We start from the raw sequence: 20,237 nt of genomic DNA, 5'->3' as shown, positions 1-20,237 counted from the left end.
CAACACCCATCACCCATGCCTAGGGCGTTGGGGGGAAAAGAGACATATATGTGCACTCCCTACAGAGATAGATTAAGCACAGCATGATGGATTACTAATTAGCAAAGCTTTGAGGCTGTTGGGGATATTTGTAAAGGTCAGTGTGTTTCAAAACTAAAAATCAAATAGCATTTTTATGCTGAACTGACTGGAACAATTTTTGTAAGTAATTTAGGGTTAGCCTCCCATTCTTGGGGCCTCCTAGTCCCATAAAAGTGTTTTAAATCTTGAGGATTTTTTATCAGAAGGGTTACTACAAGAAAAGGAAATAGTAAAAGATTTAGCAAAGCCAGAATACAAATGGAAATCTTTCTCCCGACTCAAGCGTGATTTAAAACTAGAGTTGGTTGGAAAATGGGGACATTTTTTCATGGGAAACATGTCCCCTATTTTGTTGAAAAACTTCAAAATTTATCAACTAGCTTAGATTGTAAATTCTTTGTGAGAGGGACATCTTGTCTGTGTTTGCACGGTGCCTAATACAATACATAGATTCTGACCTGCTGTACAGCACAGACTACAGAACTTCCCCAAAATGATTCCTAGAGCATATCTTTTAGACAAACATCCAATCTTGATTTTAAAATTGCGAGTGACAGAGAATCCACCACAACATCAGTAACTTGTTCCAATGGTTAATTACTGTCACTTAAAAATATACACCTTATTTCCAGTCTGAATTTGTCTAGCTTCAACTTCCAGCCATTGGATCTTGTTATACTTTTCTGTGCTAGACTGTAGAGCTCATTATTAAATATTAATTCCTCATGTAGGTACATATAGACTGTAATCAATGGGGTCCTCATCCCTGACTTGAGCTCCGAGATGTTACAGTAATACCAATAAAAAATAATAATATTGAAAACTCATCCTCATAACAAGTGAGCTACAGAAACAGCATTCTGCTTTCTAGAGACCTTCCTCTTTCAGGCACCCAAAGCAGTCGGTTTTGTAGTGTTTCCGGTTTTCCCTCTGAACCTACAGTTGTCAGCCCTGTCTTATTACTCTACTCACAGGGCCAAATTTACCAATACATTCCAACCGTTTTATACCTGTCCTCTAGTGCAGAGCTTAACCAGCCACTTAAACCAGGTGTATAGCTGCTTTGCATTTCTGGAACAGCAGAAAACAACCAAAGTGGCACCAGTTAATATTACTCTGTGTGAAGTCTGGGGCCTTAATTCCACAGAGAGCCCCACATTTGCATTGGGGATTCACCCACATGGAGCTTATTGCAGGTTCTGTGCCTAGTGAAGGATCTAGCCTGTCATACAGATACTTTCTTTTAATGCTTAGTTTGTCTATGTGTGTGTGTGTGTGTATATATATATATATATATATATATATATTCAAATTGATGCATGTATATTTTTAAAATATCTTCTGGCTCTTTGGATTTTAGGGGCTTTTATTTTAACACTTAGGCTTTATTTATTTAAAGCTTTTTAACCATTTAGAGGACATAAGTGAACTTTCGTCAGAATAAGCAGTGTTTTCTCATTAATATATTTGTTAAAAGTAAATGAAACTTACAACACTGCATTTTTCCATTTGCAGGGCACACACATGTTTCAACCGCTTGGATCTTCCACCCTACCCATCTTATTCCTTGCTGTATGAAAAGCTGTTGACAGCTGTTGAAGAAACTAGCACGTTTGGACTTGAGTGAGGGAATTCAGACACTTCTGGTATTTTCCTGGCTGATGATGTCACCTTCCTTCCCCACCGTCATATGATCTTGGTTTTCCATGTTTTTATTTTTTAAAACAAAAATCAGGATTGACAAAAGCTGTGCATGAAGAACTGCCTCCCTCTAAGATCTAACCTTCATGCTTTCATCCTCAGTTTCCAATGGACTGCTAGCCTGTATGCAATAGAAAAACAGCTGTCTCAAGGTTTCTGTATATCTCCTCATATCTCCATTAATAATAATAAAAATACGAATGCAGGTTATGTTACACTTGACCAAATGTTGATAAATGTTTACTTCCACCTACGTTGATTAAAAAATAAATAACCTCATCAACCATTCCAAGCTTCTATATGCCTGTGTCTTCTAAACAAATCCACAGTTCATCTCACTTCTTACCAGTTGAATTCAGTCCTGGGAGGTGGTCAAGTGTTTCTTTCATCCATCCTTGTTTTTCCTGTCCATATCGTCCATCATAGAGATACCTATGAGTAAAACTGAAATTTTTATACCTGGACTCAAGATTCACATCAACCGGAACTGGCCCAGACATATGATGCAGATAAGACATTAAAAAAAAAACCCACCCTGTAATGCAATGCAAAGTATTCCAGTGATTGCTATGGATGGTTACTTGCCAGTACTGGAAAGAACTTGCACTTCAGACATTTTGGGAGGGGCATCTCTATTGTAATGTTTACCACGCAAGAAGCACAAATCTGTGCACACTCAAGAAGGATGTCTCATTACGTAGCATAAAGGAGAAGGATCCCTTACCTAAATATTGTACATGACAAAGAAAAGGGGACTGAGAAGAATGTTCTGCTCTTGTTAATATCTTTGGGTTCTGTTTACTGATTCTTTGTTATCTGATGTTTAAAACACCCCCTTACAAATGAGAAGTATAGACAATCCTGTCCCTTATATCAGAAGCCATTTATTTCTTGTCAGGCAGGGCTAACTTCTGGTTGTTGTTTTTTCCCTTTGTTGTCAAATGCAAACCTCCATAACCTCAGAATTGGTTGTGCACAGAAGGGTTTAGACAAAGTTCTGTTAAATGTGAAGCTGCAGTGAGATTGTATCTCTCTTTTGCTTAAACATTTGTAGCAATTCTTCTTGGAGTGAAGCCCAATGACCTGCATGGCCTCATTAGGTACCAAATTAAAGATCCAGTTCTTTTCTGGTGCCTAATTGAGACCTCAAATTCTTTAATTTTGTGGGCTTCATCTTCCAGCTCCAAAGCCAGGAAAGGCAAGGCACACAGCAGCATTCTTGTCTTTGATGGGTATTGCTGAGGCTATTACAATCAAACCCACAACACTGGTTGTCTCCAACTTTTAACCTTTGCTGCCCTTGTTTTCCAAAACTTATTGTGGATTGAAAGTGTTTGTCTTAACTGGGAAAATGTGAAGTGAGCACGATAGTGTCAAAGAATACCCATAACAAAAACTAAGTGAAATATACAGGGTAATTCTATCTTGATACGAGCAACAGCTCACATGAAATAGATGGCAGTCAGATACCACACCCATCTGTGTCTCTGTTACTATGCTCATTTTGTTGTTATACTTCAGAAATCTGTCAGAAAGATGTCATTCAACATCCAACACATTCTGTTCTTATAAACCTACCCTTCAAAGAACATAGTCAGGCCCAGCCTTTCCATGCGTTTTTACTGACCGACATATTTAGCTATTAATACGCTAATGTGTATATGATTGTTTTCTAATATTTTTGAATTACTTTCTTCTTGATTTTAAAGTTACTGCATGTCTTAATGGTGACAGGTAAAGACATGCTTCTAAGCAGAAATACTATGTTTTGGTTTAATCAGAATATGAATTTTTAAAGTGCTCCATTAATTCTACTTCACTAATATCTGTTGGCCATTTAATACTATTTTTATTATGTGTTTCTTTTAAGTATTTATTTTAGAATACACATTGTTATTTATTTATTAAATTATTTATTAATTTATTTATTTACTTATTTGTATTACGGTAGCCACTAGGGACCCCAACTATGAATCAGGGCACCATTGTGCTAGGTGCTGTACACTTGTGTAAAAACACAGCCTCGGTCCCAGCTCTCATTTCTATGTCATATACTATGGGTGTTAGCTCTGCAAAAATTATGTAACCTGCTTCTTTATGTCTCTGTTACATCAGGGTGAATTATAGGAGACTGCATGGTACCAGGATTGCCATAAAGGCTCTGGCTCTGATGCTGCAGTGTGCTCAGCAATCTCGACCCCATTCAGTGGGAGCATCTCATAGGCTGGGTCCCAAAGGCCAATTTTTTGTGCAAGATTCCTGTTTCATCCCTGATAGAATCATTACAAAATAACATGCATTATATTTAATGCTCGGTGTCTTCAACAATACAAGAAAATAAGCAGAGACAAGTATCCATCTGGTTGGTCCCAGGTTGACCAAAGAAAACTGTACATCAAGAACTGTCTCACTAACATAAAAAAAGGGGAGGAGGGGGGAATTCCAGCCTTTAGATAACTGTATAGTTAGAATTTTTTAAAATATTTCAAAGCTGTATTTTATTAAAAAAATAAACTATTTTTTGTAGCATAATGAAAGACATTTGTATTTGCACAGACAGCATCTAGCCCCAGACGGAAACAAGAAAGACTCGCTCCTGCATTCCTTCTTCAGATCAGGTTCTGACATGGGCCATATGCTAGGGGTTAGAATAGGTTGTAGGTATCTTCATACTTGACAGGTACCGTGTCAAGCAACTTGGCGATCTGGATAAAGAAAATATATGACATGGCCAGCTTATTTTCCATCAAAATCTCTGGCAAAAGCACTCCTGCATGGAAATATTTCAAAAAAACTGGTTTCTCAGATGATTCTGATGGCATCAAAATAGAAACACCCTGCATATTCTTGGATCAAAAATAATAGTAGGGGAAAACAAATGACTCTTTTCCTTCCTGTCCTCATAATCCTTCTACACATGCTTTCGCTAGACTTGTCACCAAAACATTGAAACTGGGAAAAGAAAACACCATATTTTATCTGTTTTTTCCCCTCCAGAAACTTCATCTGATCCTACCTTTTTAATTCTCTTCCCCTGACAAAGTCCTTCTTAAGTGATTTTCACCCATTGACGTCTCTGGGATAGCATTTCTGGTGATGGTTTGCGTAGTTAAGATCTCACAACAGGAACAACCTATCCATGTCTCTTATCCATTTATTGATCCTTTCTTTTTTTAAAAAAGCGTACACAAGAGGCACTGTTTCCCCATGTTCTTCCATTCAAATTCCACTCCTTACCTATAAACGAGAGAGAATTCTGCAGATCTGCACATTTATCGTAAACATTTGGATTATTCATGAGAGCCATTTTTTTCTCAGCCCTTCCTCAGGAAGGAATAAAAGGTTTTCCACAAGGAAGACTACTGTGAAGAAGGTTAAAGATGCACAGAACAATCATAACCCATTCAATTCCCTTCACCCCAATTCCCTTCTTAAAATGTTGTGTTCTATCATTATGCTAAAATATGATATCTGTATTGATAGACAGATTTTAGGCTGCAAGAAGGAAAGAACAGAAAAACAGATAAGTGTTGTAAATGATAGTCTTTTAAGTTCTGGGGTCCAAAGGCACCACAAAACTGAAAGCAAATAGGCCAGGCTACATTTAGTTTTGCATAGAAACCATGAGTTTTGTAAAGTTATGATGAGAAAATATAAATGTTACCCAGTTTGCTCAAGTGCATATGAAATTTCAATGAAGTGTGGTCGAATTGTGAATTTGCAACCTAACCTGAAACCCAGACTGTTTTGTTTTTTCAGATTTCATCATAACAAATGTTTGATATAGCTCCAGATGGAAACAGTGGAGATTGAAATCATCACACCAGGTGGGGTAGGGAGTAGAGAAAAGGGCATGATTTGGAGGGAGAGTCAGCTAAGACCTTTGAGTTAAAAAAAAACATTTTAATTATTTTCATATGTATATATACTCACATACATAGATATAATCTGGAGGGTTAAATTCATCCCTGGTGTTAATCCTGCTGATATGGATGGGGTTCCAGCAGGATGAAATTGGCTTTAGAATTCTTTGATTAATTTATGTTGAAATCATGAATGTTCACCCTGTCTTCAGAGCAACATAAACAGGGCTTCCCAGTGAAGATTAAACACTTTCACTCACATGCAGACCAACAAACCTTTCTACAACAAATGTGGTGCTTATTTTATTATTATTATTATTGCTGTACCTCAGAGTTTGTTATTAAAAATGACTGCAATATACTACAAACCTGGGATAGGCTTTCCAGCTATCACAAAGTCCAAAAAATTGGATTGTTACTTTCTCCCTAGTGAGTCATGTAGTCCCTTTGTTCTAGTAGACAAACAGATGCCTGTAGATAGTAGGTACTAGGTATAGTAAATATTGTACCATTAGCCAAATTCCCTGCAGCTTCCAATTTATCTAAAATAAATGTCTATTATTGTTTTGTTAAAGACTTCGTACAAGTCAATGGCAGTAAAAGTCCTCATTACTGGACTGATTTTGCTTATATTGACAGAAAAATGTCACATGATACTCAGGCTGCGCTTTCTATTCAATCATATCACTATACAGGAATGTCAATAAAATCACTTTGTTATGGCATCATGTGTACTGTTTATTAAAAATAGTTTCTTTTGTGCAAGATGCATTTTACTATAATGGGGTAAATTCATACCTGGTGGAGCTCCATTGACTTGCGGAGTTGTGTTGCACACACCAGCGTTGGATCTGGCCTGTTGTCTGCATTGCACAGTCTTTCAGGCCTTGTGTCTTATCTCTGATTCCCACATGCATAGCACCAAAAAGTGGAAGCACAGAAATGACTGTGGGGTTGATAGCAGCTTCAACTGCCTAGACATGTGCACTTCAGTGTATGAAGATATGGCCCCATACTCCAAGAGCACCATCCTAGGGCCAGCCCTAGCCTGATAGTACAAAAGTTTGTTTTATTTTTTAGAAAGTATGCTGACAAATATGATGACAAAATTCGACTACTGTATTCTAGATAGCACTGTGTGATCAGTGGGTAAACGTTGATCTCTTAACAATTGCTGGGCTTGTGGTAAATGATGACATCAACTAGCCAGAGAATGCCCTGGAGCTCCTGCCATACTTTTACACTAAGGTCTCAACACTGCTCTGATTTCAATGTAAATGAAAATCAGGCCCATAGTATTCTGTGACAGCCCGTTTCGGTTAAATGCAACAGAAGCCTTTAGAGAGCACATCAAGACTGCAAATAGCCTTCAGTGATTTTTTGCAAATTATTGATGTTTTAGGGTTTCACATGATAACAGCTTATAGGAGGGCTTAGACTGAAGGAATTTTTATCTCAAGTTTTATAGCTTTAAGCCACAAAACACTTAGAGCTGTGTGAGAAAATTTAGTGCCAACAAAAAAATCACTCTTCTGTCTTTGTGAAAAACAAGCACTTTGTGGCTACACCTTGACCTTTTATCTTTTTATTACATGAAAACAAACGACTGCTTTTCCAGGCTCTTGTATGAGTAGTTTGATGCCCTGCCCAGTGACCCTACTAATGAAACGAGGCAGGGGCAATGAAAAAAAAAATTAAATTGTACACTGTATTGGAGCACACTAATTCAGTCTATTTCAAGAATGGGCTGCAGCTCATAGTTTGGGAATTGCTGGTATAAGTTATTTTAATTTTTTTTTGTCATATTTAATTTTGCTTCAAACTACTTTTGGGAATGCTGGATCAAGTCTGAAGGATGAGCTCCTTTTCCTCATTTTTCAGTCTTCAAAGCCTTACATTTACCACCAATCTTTAACTAAAGCAGTATAAATTATCATGCTTCCTAAAACCATCAAACTCGGATAACAGCTTTTCAGGAATGCAGCAGTGGCGACATTGGAATCTTCTGTGAGATTTTGGGTACAAGCTGTGATTTGATTTTAGTATATCTTACATGGTCTTTTATTGACAACTCTGTAACTTGCTAGTGTGTTTGTATTTCTAGAACACTGCTGAGGACAAGCACTGAAAAAAGTACAACTTTTCTGATCAGTCTGCTTTCTCTTTTGAAAATAAGCCTCAAAACTGGTGATGAAATCAATTCACCTCTAGGACCATAGGATTTGCCTTACTTGATCAGACCAGTGCTCTATTGAATCCAGCATCCTGTGTCTGGCTGTGATCTATATCTGATGTTGCAGAGGAATGTGCTATCCTCCTATAATTCCCAAATCTTATAATATTGTATATGGGAGAAAAAAGTCCTTTCTAAGTCCTTCAGCCATCAACCTAACTATGAAGAATAAGATTTTATTACTTTTTGGGCATTGAGTTAGGTGACTATAAATTCAAAGAGAGGTGCTCTTGAGGCTTAAAATAAATAAAGTTATATAAATGGAAAGCATTTTTCCATCCAGTCTTACACTATAATGGGATATTCCAAGTGCTTCCTCTGAATTAAGATGGTATACTGACTTTTATATGTGGTCCCATTCAATCATGCTCAAATATTTAGTAACAGATATTTAGTGCAAACAATTAATTAAAACAATTGTAACATTTACTTGCAGCACTCAGATTCTGGGTGACAACTGCTGCAAAATAGCAATCCATGTCCACGGGTAGGAAGAGGCCCAGGAAAGGACATTCGTAGATCTTCCTACAGAGAGCTTAGTTACCTGTTCCGCAAATTATTCTGCTCAAACACTGTGCAAAATGAGAGGCAGTTTAGATAAAAGCTTCCACCCAGGTCAAATAGTAACTCAGGAAGCTGGCAATAATAATGAAAATATGTGCCTAATGCTGCCACTTAATGGATCCGTGCATCTTTGTTTAAACTGTAAAGTGAATGTGAAGACTGAAGAAATTGCTACAGTTGTAGCTGATAAGAAACCTAGTTTTCCTGCTGTCTTCAGACTACTGAATCAGCTCAATTTTAACAAAAAACAAAAAAACCCATCATGCGGAACTGATTTTCAGAGGTGTGAGCACCTACAGTTCCACCTGAATTTAATGGGAGCTTTGGGACTCAGTACCTCTGAAAGTGAGGCCTTACATGTTGACAAGATGAATTCAAGAGTACATGGCTGATGTACCTCAGGTTAGGATAACTATAGTATATCAATTTAGAAGAAATAAAAGAAAACACTTCTGCATACAGCATGTAGTCAGACTAGAATTTACAGTTGCAGAACGTGGTGTTACATACAGTACTATCACTAGATTAAAGAATGAATTTTATTAACATCTGTAGAACATGCTGAGTTATATATTCAAGAATAAAGGATACTCAAATATGCTTCAGGTATAAACTGATCACCACATTGGTCAGAGAAGGAATTATTTCTTTCACCCAATGTTCAAATGAATATGTTCAATACTGGGAAAAGGAGGATACCCTCCTCTGAAGAATTAGTCTGCCAAACTGGAAGGACCAGTGTTCTGATCTAGTCAGGCAAATTCTATGTTCCTATACAACATTGCTTGATCCACTTCTTAAGGGCAGAACTGAAAACAGGCTTTCACTTCGGTGCATGCAAAGGACATTCTCCTAAACAAAGCCCGAGACGCATTATCCTCCACTCCACTTCATTCTCTATTGCTTGCAGGCCAAGTACATCTCATAATAAAGAATGAATTCCTAGAACATGCTACGCTGAAAGGAAAAAAATGTTGAACCATAAGACACTAATGATATCAGCAGAAACGAATGTTTGTCATACTATCTGAGTGTAATTGAGCATAACAAGAGCTCTCCTCTAAATTATATGTGGCTAAAGACTAACACAGAGGCAAAAAAAAAAAAAGGGGAATCACACACAAACTTTCTTGCTGTGCAGTAACTGTGATCAATCAAAATATATCTATTAGCTAGCTTCTAAATGGATGAATGGATGTTCACATAGGCTGAAATTCACCCCTCTGAGGCTGGCCAGCACAAGGCTTATGCTACACCATTTACATCCCACATAAGCCCTCTTTTTTAATACTTAAGTGAGACTAAAGTGGTATATAGGCCTTATGCTGGCCCTCTGCACAAGGGTGAATTTCACTTATACGCTACAGTGCTGTTATATACTCCATAGTAGTACATCATGGCTGAGCCATCTACAATATATGCCAGTTGCTAGAGCTATTGTGTAGTGAAGTGAAAGGCAAATTGACTTAGTCGGTCCACAAGCCAGTTAAACAAAATGGTTCTTCTGTTCACTGCCTTTCTATTCAGCAGGTAATTCTAATTAATGATGCAGCAAATCCATCTTTCTGTTACTTTAAAACATTGAACTTCTAACAGCCTTCTTTAGGCTTTTCCTACCGTATGGTAGAGAAAGAGATAAACAAATTAAAGAATAGGAGTACTTGTGGCACCTTAGAGACTAACCAATTTATTTGAGCATAAGCTTTTGTGAGCTACACCGATGAAGTGAGCTGTAGCTCACGAAAGCTTATGCTCAAATAAATTGGTTAGTCTCTAAGGTGCCACAAGTACTCCTTTTCTTTTTGCGAATACAGACTAACACGGCTGCTACTCTGAAACCTAAATTAAAGAATGGCAGGAATTGGAATTTACATATTAGAATGGATTGTATAGATTTATGAAAGAAATCTGAGGTTTTCTGAATGTTTATCCAAACTGGAAGAACCAGTCTGAATCAAACTATGAAAAACTATATATATTGGTGTATGTATCGTAATGTCTGTAACTACCCGCAGGTGCTGGAACTACGGGTGTGGGGGGTGATGCAGCACCCCCTGGCTTAAAGGGGTTTCCATTATATACAGGGTTTACAGTTTAGTTCAATGGCTCTCAGCACCCCCACTATAAAAATTGTTCCAGCACCCCTGTAACTACCTGTGTAAAACAGCCACATACAGAAAAAACATGCATCTGTGTTTTGTGCTATATAGAACAGAAGTCCTTAAAGAACCCACTGGATTTGTGAAAGGACCAGTATTGACCCTTCTCCTCTGGCCAGATTACAATTGAGGTAATTGTATTTTGCTTAGCTACATTTCCCTTGCAGTTCCATTTAGAAAACGCATGTATTCACTTCCAGTTCTGAATTGTTTTGTGCTGCTCTGTAAACTACTGGACAACTGCTGTTTTGGGCTGGTTTTTCACTCCAGATATTGCTGCATTTCAATAATGGTGGATTGATGGATTGATTATTGTGTGTAGTATGTAACTGTTTAAGTTTGTAAAGTATTTGCGATCTTTCAGGATGAAAGACAAAATATAAATAACAGATCTACTGATACTGATGGAAAACAATGCTGGGATTTGTATGTAAACACAGTTGGCTAACTAGTTTCATGGGTATTGGTTGTCCTAAAAATACCACATGTAATTTAATAACAGATATTTGGAAATAAAGAATAAATATTAGTGAACTGAATATCAAAGAGTGTGGTAGGGACATATTCAGCTCTAATTTCTACTTGCTGCATCAATAGTGAACAAAGGGTGTCAACATGGCTCACACTAGAACCTGCTGGCAAAGGACATGTTGGACAAGGAAGGCAGGGTGGAATATACAATTTACTGCTCTTTAGAAAAGGAGCAACGTGGTCCCTGTCTGCCCTATGCAGCCCACATTGGCCATATGTGCTGTAATGTGCTCTATTTAGCTTTACCATTGAAGAGATGATGCTTTCACATTCTGGAGTAGGATGCAGCCACTAGTCTCCAGAAATTAGGTGGAATGAACATATTACACTGGTACTTTCCTGCTCAGTACTGGCTACCTATTAGCTTTTGGGTGCAATTGAAGGCGTTGATTGTGATCTTTAGGACCTTAAATGGTCTAGGACCCTGTTTTCTAGGAAACTGCAACCTGCCTGAGGTGAAAATAAGTAATGAGGGAACATATGGCAAGAATTAACCATTCATTTCTAGATGTACATATTTTGGAGGTAGAAGTATTCCGGGGAAATAACACCACATTGTCTGGATGTTAATTAACACCCCTAATGTGTACTTTCAACCTTAACAACTTCCTAACTAATAGTTAACTCCTAGTTTTTATTGCTTAACAATAATATTCTGCCCCAATTACCATTTACACAAATTCTCTGTAAGATATGCACTGAAAATGTCAGTCTCTAACACAGCTCTGATTTCTGTTGCTTTTCAATTTTATATTTTTTTTTTTGTAATTTATTTTAAAAATATTTCATTTTGCAACTCTGACTTGGCATTTGCAAAACTACTCAGTCATCGATTTACTCACTCACCCTTGAATCATCATTGATCAATGACTGGGCGGTTTAGAATCCTTTCCTATATGTGGGGCCATTACCTCACTAATCTTTTCTGCTGTAGGCTCTGGATATTGGCAGGCAGTAGCAAAGGGTGTCTTTCTGCATTTAAAAGAGACAAATGCTTTAGCAGTGTCTATTTTAAATGGTAGTGTCACAGAAGGTTTTTCTTCAAAATGTACTTAAAGCGAAACTGTAGCACTTCAGAGTTGTTAGGTAGGATAAAAATGACCATTCCTTTAACTTCTTCCCGTCATACTCCATGTCTTACCCACTAGACAACCACCCTTCCCACCAGGAGAAAACTCCAGTTTCCATAGAACTAGACAGTGAAACGGGACTGCCCTACCAAGTTAGAACATATTTAGGAGCATAGAAATTCCCTTACCAGATCAGTCCAGTATTCCTTCTAATCCAGTGTCCTACAATATACAGTAACCAAAAGCTTCACAGGAAAGTGCAAGAAACCCATAATGAACGATTATGGAATAACCTGGTCATTGCAAAAATATTTGCCTAACCCCAGAAGTCAGTGGTTGGCTAATGGTTGGAAGAAGGTTCATAAACCCTATATTTTTTATCCCATTTAATGTAACTATATATGCTCTCATTATCCATATCAATATCTAATCCTTCTAAAAATGCCTGTTAAACTCTTCGTTTCAATGATGTGTGACTGTATCAAGTTAATCATGCATTGTGTAGTGAGGAAAAAGTATTTAATATTAATATTTCTTGTAATGTATTGCCGTTCAGGATAATTGGATATACCTTGTCTTTGTACTGTGAGGCTAAGTAGAAGTACTCAAATTGTCTATACTAGTCAGTTTGATATATCTGTATCACATCTTTCTAAACAGTCCTAATATTTTCAGGCACTCAGTGTATGGAAATCTTTCCATGAGTCTAATTTTTTTTTTAATCTCTGGTCCCCTTCTGTTTCTGCTGGAGCACATACTCCAGTTGGTCAAGGCCACTTTATGCCTGTGCAGGATATCTCTTCACCAGCAGAAAGCTGACTGAGGTAGCTCTGCTGCCCCAGTCAAATTGGCATCCAAGGAAGATGGGAAGGGGCTTGTCTACTTAGTCGATAAGCTTTTTGGGGCCCTGTTTCCTATTATGCATTTGTACAGTTTAAGTAATATCTGTAGGTGCTATCGTAACACAATTAATATTTAGTAGTAGTAATATTCTGCCTTAATCCAAGCAGATAAGCCAGAGTGCATGCTAGTATCCACCTATGGTGTGAGCTGCTCCTTTATATTAGAGTAGCATTAAAGAACTGCATGGGCTGTATTTGGCCTATTGACCACAGTTTGACCCTCACTTATAGCAAGCATTTTGTTACATTACAGTTCTTAAAAATGTTGTCATGCAAAGAGGAATGAGCTGGCTTATTTATTTTCAGCACAGTTCTGGCCTGATATCTGGCCAGGATACAAGTCCTGTTTTTTATGAACACACCCACAAGCTGCTCACTATACACATTACACATACAGCCTGGAGCAGCATTTCCAGCCCTCTTGATTTTATCCCTAGTTTTGCAATATTTGGGGCTCTGCTTAAAGCCTCAGCTCCTGGAGTCGCCTGATTTCTAGGCCTCATGTTTTCAAGCCTTTCTCAGCAACCATGAAGGGTAAAGTATCAAAAAGCAGAAGACAATAAGAACCCGAATTTTATTATAGTTTTCGGGCTTGTGATGTTTTAATCAGTTGAGGATTTGGGGATGTGGCTGTGAGGGGAGGGAGAGGAGGAGGCCAGGACTTCTGCACGGGCGCAGTTAGCCACACTGTCACCGCATCTCCTTCGTGCAGGTGCCGCTGTGCCAGGGAGGCAGCTCGTGCAGGAACGGGAGGAGGCTGCTTGGGGGAAACGCCGCTTTCTCGTCCGCTTCCATTGCGGCCCCCCCGCGCGAACGGGCTGAGGCCAGCAGGCGGCTGCCCTCCAGGCTGGGCACACGCAGGGGCGCGCGCGCGCGCGCGGCCACACACGCAACCCCTCCCCCCTCATGAGCCGAGGCGGCGCGTGCGGGGCCCGGCAGGTGGCGCCGCCAACCGCCACTTCAGCCCTGCCGCCTTTTTTTTTTTTTTTTGGCGTCGCGGCAGCCACGCCCTCTCCGGCAAAGGTGAGGCTGTGAGGGGCGGGGTCTCGGCCGGCCCCACCCCCCGTCCTTTCGGAGCGGCGCGTGCGGGCAGCCTCCACAGCTGCTCGCTCGGCTCTACGGCTCGGGTGCTGCTGGCTCGCGCCTCGACCGTTACCCGCGAGGACAAGGGCTGCGCTCGTCCCCCGCTCCCCGCCATGAGCCCCGAGGAGAAGCCCCCGCCGGGCCGCTCCCGCGGGAGCCGGGCGCCGCCGTCGCAACCTCCCTGTGGCCGGGGCCGCCGGCGGGGCGGCTTCCTGAGCGAGATCCGCACCGCGATCCGCACCGAGCCCTTCCACGAGCGCTACAGCCTCAGCCCCGGCAGGGAGCTCGGCAGGTAAGCGACGGGCCGACCGCCAGACCGCCCCGCTCCTGCGGCGCCCGAACCCCTTCCCGGTGACGGGGGCAGCCCGGCGCGCGGAGCCCCCCAGCCCGGTCCGTCAGGCAGCCTCTCCCCGCCGCAGCCCCGGGGAAGGGGTGAGACGGTCCCGGTGGGCTCAAGTGTTGGTGCTGGTGCGCCCCTGCCCGCGGCTCCGCTCTGCCCCGCGCAGCGCTCGCCCCGCTCTCTCCTGATCGGTGCCACTGGCCTGGGCGCAGGTGGGAAAATGCTCCACGGGGCCCACTGTGGGGGGGAGGGGGGCGCTCCCGCCGGCCGCGCGGTTGGCTCTGGTCAGCGTAGGCAAGGACAAGTCGTGTTGGGCGCTGTCCGTGCACGGGAGCTTTCTGCCGCTGGCCGTGCCTGTCTCTCCCCCATCCACCCCCCGAGTCAATGCAAACCACTTCTCCTTAATTTACCAAAAAAAAAAAAACCCCGGGCGGGGAGGGAGAGGAGAGGAGAGGACGTGGATGATTGTTGTTGTTACCTGAACTAGGTCAAATGTGACATAATAGACGATTTTAGGGAAGCAAATGGTTAGAGCAGGGTGGGGAAGACGGGTTTTGTTTTGTCTTTTTCTTCACTTATGCTTTTCTCCCCAGTGTGGGATTTTCACCACTCCTCAAAAAGAAAGTAAGTTATGAAAAGTTATGTTCTGGGAAGTGACTCTTGAATTGTGTTCCATGGTTGTGGCTCAGCTCTTCTTATATCAAGCTTCCTCAGCATACACATAACATTTTGCATTTTGAACTTGGAGATGCTGTCATATTAAAAATAACACTTCCATCTGAAAGTTTTACCACATCAGGGTGTTGATCATATATGATTACTGTCACTGAAAGAGATTAGAGAGAGAAGTTACTTTCTCTTCTTCTTTTTTTAGTTGACTTGCATTTGACAGCACTCAGTGACACATTTGTTCCTGTATAGTCAGTAGTCCTTTTGTTTGCCTGGATCTTTCACACAGCAATAGGGAAGAGAAACACTTCATTTTGGGGGGGAGGAAATAGGTATGATTGTAAAATCACAAAAATAGCGAGATGCAGGAACAAGTATAGTCGCTGTTAACTACTTTTAAAAATTTCTTTAAAATTGTCTAGACTTCAAGTTAACTTTGGCATTAAATCTAATTAATCAGAATGAGATCAGCAAAATATAACACACTTAAATATCTATATAGGGAGAAGGTTTCTATATAGGTCTCTTTAATGTAACAAAGAAAGGTATAATAAGATCCAGCAACCGGAGGCTGATGCTAGGTAAATTCGGGCTAGAGAAAAGGCACAAATTTTAAGCAACAGTAATTAATCATTGGAATAGTTTAACAAGAAATGTACTGGATTGTCCATCACAAAACCTTAAAATCAAAATCGGGTGTCCTTCCAGAAAGCACGTTCTAGTTCAACCATGAGATAAGGACTTGTGATGCTGGTGTAACTGGGTGAAGTTCTTTAGCCTGTGTTATACAGGAAGGTCAGACTAGAACTAGATAATGATCCATATTGGCATAAAAAATTATTAATTTAAGATTAATGGGGCTTCATACCTTTGCCCTGTTAATGTGGGGGTGGGGGAGAAGTAGTGCTATAAATTTTGTATTGTATAATTAGGACAAGCAAATCTCAACAAGATGCCTTTTTACATAGTCATTTTCTGATCGAAGCTGTACTTCAAGACATTTTTTTCCATGACTGCTGTGACTCTATACCTGGGATTTTCATTAACTGATCAAGTTAAAACAAATAATGCCTTTGTGGCATTTTTTTTCTGCAATAGTCTGCAGAATTTTTCGTTCATACTGTCCCCTTTTCGACTCCACAAAAGTGTCTGAGATCTTTTTTCCTCATAATATAAAGAGATCATATGCTTGTTTGTAGATTTAATTTCTTAGCTTAATTCTGAAGATTTTTTTTTTAAGTAGTGTAAAAATTTAAATTGTTGGATCCTGGATTCAACAAAAGCATATTAATAAAGAGGGAATTTTTGCTCACTGTTGCAAAACAAATGTAGTGAAGTTAAAAGGCTCTTTGCCATTTGTGTCCATCTTGTTATTGAAAACGGATGATAAAGCATGCTACATTTCTTCTGTGTCAGTTCATAAAAGGGGCTTTGGCTCTGAAATTGAATGCTTATTTTTGTTAATGACTTAAGAGTGTGGTTTTTTTATAACACTTCTTAATGTGTCTGACAGATGAATAGTAATCTTATTTTTCAGGCAGAAAGCTTCCCTTGTGCACACAAACACGTTGTGTTTATTTTAATCCCTGTTTTTTTTTGAAGGGAGAATACATTAGATTTATGTGTTTCAAAAGATTACCTGGTCAGCTACTGGGTCAGGCAGCAGTCCCACCTTGACCAAATACAGCCATGCTGTAATAAGAAGACTGGTTCAGGAAGAAATACCAAAAGAATTCTTAACTGTTTTTGTGCTGCCTCGTTCAACACACAGATTGGAGAAGTTCAAGAATGAGAATGATTTTACTAATGTGAAGCTTTCCATATTGCAAGTACTGTTCAAATATCGGTACTGTTGACTTTGAAAGCAAATGTTTATGTTCAGATGTTTTCTGTCATCTTAAAACTACTTGAGCTGATATAGGAGATAGAATTGCATTGCAGACTATAGAAACTCCTAATCTTTTTCATCTTCCTTGTTTGGAATGCTAGTGGCAGTTTTTGTTCATTTTATAAAATTGCACTAGCATACAACAGGCCTTTTACTGGAAATCATGGACACATTTATGGCTTGTATTCACTGTATTGTTAGCTCGAGGTATAACTAAATTTTGTCCCTAACCCCGCTCCCATCCACACATAAAAATCTCTAGTTCGAGTTAAGTGGCATCTTTGGGCTTATCTGTGCAGTGCATTAGTCCACACCAGAGGGGTATAAATTCTAGTGCACACTAGCATGTCGTGCATTAACTGGCCCGTGTGAATGTTGCTGGCGTGCACAAAATATTCTTTACTGTGCATTAAAGTCGTACTGTTTGAAATGGAACTATATTAATGAATACTGAGGAACTTTTAGTGCATACCATGTACCCATCTGATGAGCTACACCCTCAGACTTGGGGGTGGTGAGTTAAAGCTCCAGTGATGCTGCGGCTGAAACTAGTAATGCAGTGAGGATGCAGCAGGATGAGTTACAACTTATCTGCTAATCAAATCGTTCTGTGCTGGTAATCAGACCTCTGTAGCTTCAGTGATAGCGTGACAGTGTTTCGAAGTACGGTTGCTCTCACTGGAGCTAGGCTAACTCAAGTGGCGTAACATGAGTGTACTAAATATTGCAATTAAGACCATTGTAATAGAAATTCCATTGTAAAATGGGAAGCAATATGCTTTTTAATAAGATTTCTTTGTAGAGATGATAAATGGTTTTATAGCTATTACAGGTCTGAATACTTACTGTTTAGATTTTTGTCATAAGCCCATTCTATAGTGAAACCAAAAGTATATCCAAAAAGGTAATTGCAACCTTAATTTTCCTACAGGTTTGCTTTCTTATTTTGTCTAAAGTTCCTTGTAAAGGTGCTGACTTGCAGTGTTGATTTACATATAACCTACTCTTTTTGTGAGGAGGAGAGGAGTGTAGCTGTCAGACTAATAGTACTTTTGCAGACAATAATATGCTTATTAAATTTCTAGGCAAACTTATAAAATTCTTAAGTTTATTAATGTTTTCGTTAACTGACCTGTAACTTGCTATGCACCAGATCAAAGCTCATAATTTGCTAATGTCAAAAGCTGTTCTGGCTTCTCAGGTTGGTCAAGAGGTGTTCACCCGACACTGTGCTGCTTTGTCATCAGAAAGACAGTTTGTTTTAGTTCTTGCAATTGCCCTCAGAATTTCCCTGACAAAAGATGGAAGACATATGGGACTCTACAGTAAAATTCTATTGATTCCCTCAGTTCACTTTTCCTTTTGAATAAAAAGGACATATTGAGTCTCAGTTATCATGAACTGAGAATAACAGGCTCTAAAGAAGCACTGAGCAGGTGGAACAGCATAATATGGAAACTTGGTTTCACACTCTGGACATTTCAGATGTAGAGATGTGACTTCACGTGCAGACTGACACATGCCTTCATGATAGTACCCAGCTGTACAATGAACTTAACCTACATTAATGTTGTGAGTCTCAGTTCTTGGTCCGTGATATTGGATGCTTGTGTGTTTGTTTCCCCCCCCCAGCAATAAGAACTTGTAACTAGAACACATGCTGTATGTTTGCTACTTTTTTGTCCTTTGCCTCAGTTACCTGAGACCACCTTCAGACAAATATAACAGGTGTGGAACAGACTCTGGGGATGTGATGGACAGAGATAGAAATGGGGAGGGAAGTTGCTGGCAATTGGACCCATCACTTGAAAAGAAATTCTGTGATTAAAACCTCCTTGCTAAAAACCATCTTCTCTCTTGCCCTTAACAACAGAAAAAGTGTGGAGTGGGAGGAAATGCACTCCAGACAAATAGCACTTGTGATGAATTAATTCTATAGCTAATTTTATGCAGTTCCGTTCCTTTCAGACAATCTCTTTTTAAGCTTTCTAAAAGATGAATATGCTCATAGAAGTCACTATTAATACTGCACCCACAGTGGTGACAGGAGGTTTTGCAGATCACTTTGAGAAAAGATTACTTAAAGTAATGTCAGATTCTCTGCTGCTCCCTAGCAGAACCCATGACAACCCAAAATGTGGGTAAACATATGATGTAAAGCATTCTTGCTTCATTTGCAATTACTAAGACTTTTTTGTTTCCTTTCTGTAAGCCAGGATGTGTGCCAATTTAAATAATGCTAATGATGATGGTAGAGTAAAGTAGTGACCTTGGGCTTTTTAGTTGTGTTATTTCAGAGAAAATCCATTTTCAGTTTGAAGTAAATTTTTATTTTGAAGATTGTGTAATAAAACATGAACTGCAGACTAAAAATTAGTTTGCTTTTAAACATGTTTTTTGTCATGTTGGAGTGTGGATGTTAGATTATTTTAACTTAATCAGTGATTTATTTCTTACCTAGTATTCTCCCCCACCCCCAATCTGTTCCTCTCTAACTTGAGTCGTCACAGTTACTCCCCTATTAATCATGTGGTCCCCTGAGCTATTGCTTTCTCTTGGTTTGTCCCCTTGTTACTATATTTTCAACAGTAAATTCATTTGCTTTCCAAGAATTCCCTATTAAGAATTCAAAGTAAGACTTTGAAAAAAGGGAAAATGAGGAGAATCCAACTTGGAGCTTGTCTGAACACTTGGTAATATAACACAATGCTTATTTTTTAAAGACCTATCCTGGTATATCTCTCTAAAAGTACAAATTTATATCAAGTTTCATAATATTGAATCAACATCAACTTAGATTGCCCAGCACATTTTTTCTGGATCTTTGCTCTGGAGTTGCCTCGAGCATGAATCTTACTAGTTGCATAGTAACCAGTTTTTAAGAATTATATTTGTAAACAGTCTAAACGTCTATGTAACCTGACCCTTTTAATTAAGTGATGCATCAGGCCTCTGTCTACCTCAACTGTGCTGTACGTATGTAGCACACACTGTGTCCTATTTCTTTGTAGAGCTTTGTGAATAGATATTGTATTTCCATAATGACAAATATTTTGGTGAATCTGGCAATACCAGTATTTATATTAGACTTCCTCTTTGCTTCCAAAACAGCTTTTGTATGTCAGAGCAGCTTCTTGTGCTTCATGAACTCAA

General features: G+C 39.5%; 2 protein-coding genes across 8 annotated transcripts in view; both read left to right on the top strand.

Annotated features, from left to right (window-relative positions):
- HECW1 (HECT, C2 and WW domain containing E3 ubiquitin protein ligase 1) overlaps positions 1–6,370 on the top strand; it is a 359,505-nt gene extending 353,135 nt beyond the window's left edge. For all 7 annotated transcript variants that reach the window (XM_048839115.2, XM_048839117.2, XM_048839116.2 and 4 more), the window contains one exon: positions 1,597–6,370. In XM_048839115.2, coding sequence (XP_048695072.2) covers positions 1,597–1,708 — 112 coding nt within the window. In that variant the 3' untranslated portion in view covers positions 1,709–6,370. The remainder of the gene's footprint in view (positions 1–1,596) is intronic.
- Positions 6,371–14,173: 7,803 nt separating this feature from the next.
- STK17A (serine/threonine kinase 17a) overlaps positions 14,174–20,237 on the top strand; it is a 61,155-nt gene continuing 55,091 nt past the window's right edge. Inside the window, exon 1 of the mRNA XM_048839097.2 lies at positions 14,174–14,479. Within this exon, the coding sequence (XP_048695054.2) occupies positions 14,301–14,479 (179 nt within the window). The 5' untranslated portion in view covers positions 14,174–14,300. The remainder of the gene's footprint in view (positions 14,480–20,237) is intronic.

This window comes from Caretta caretta, chromosome 2, assembly GCF_965140235.1.
Source record: "Caretta caretta isolate rCarCar2 chromosome 2, rCarCar1.hap1, whole genome shotgun sequence".
NCBI classification, from domain to species: domain Eukaryota; kingdom Metazoa; phylum Chordata; order Testudines; family Cheloniidae; genus Caretta; species Caretta caretta.
Note: the sequence above shows the minus strand (reverse complement) of the source record. Positions and strands in the feature narration are given on the sequence as shown.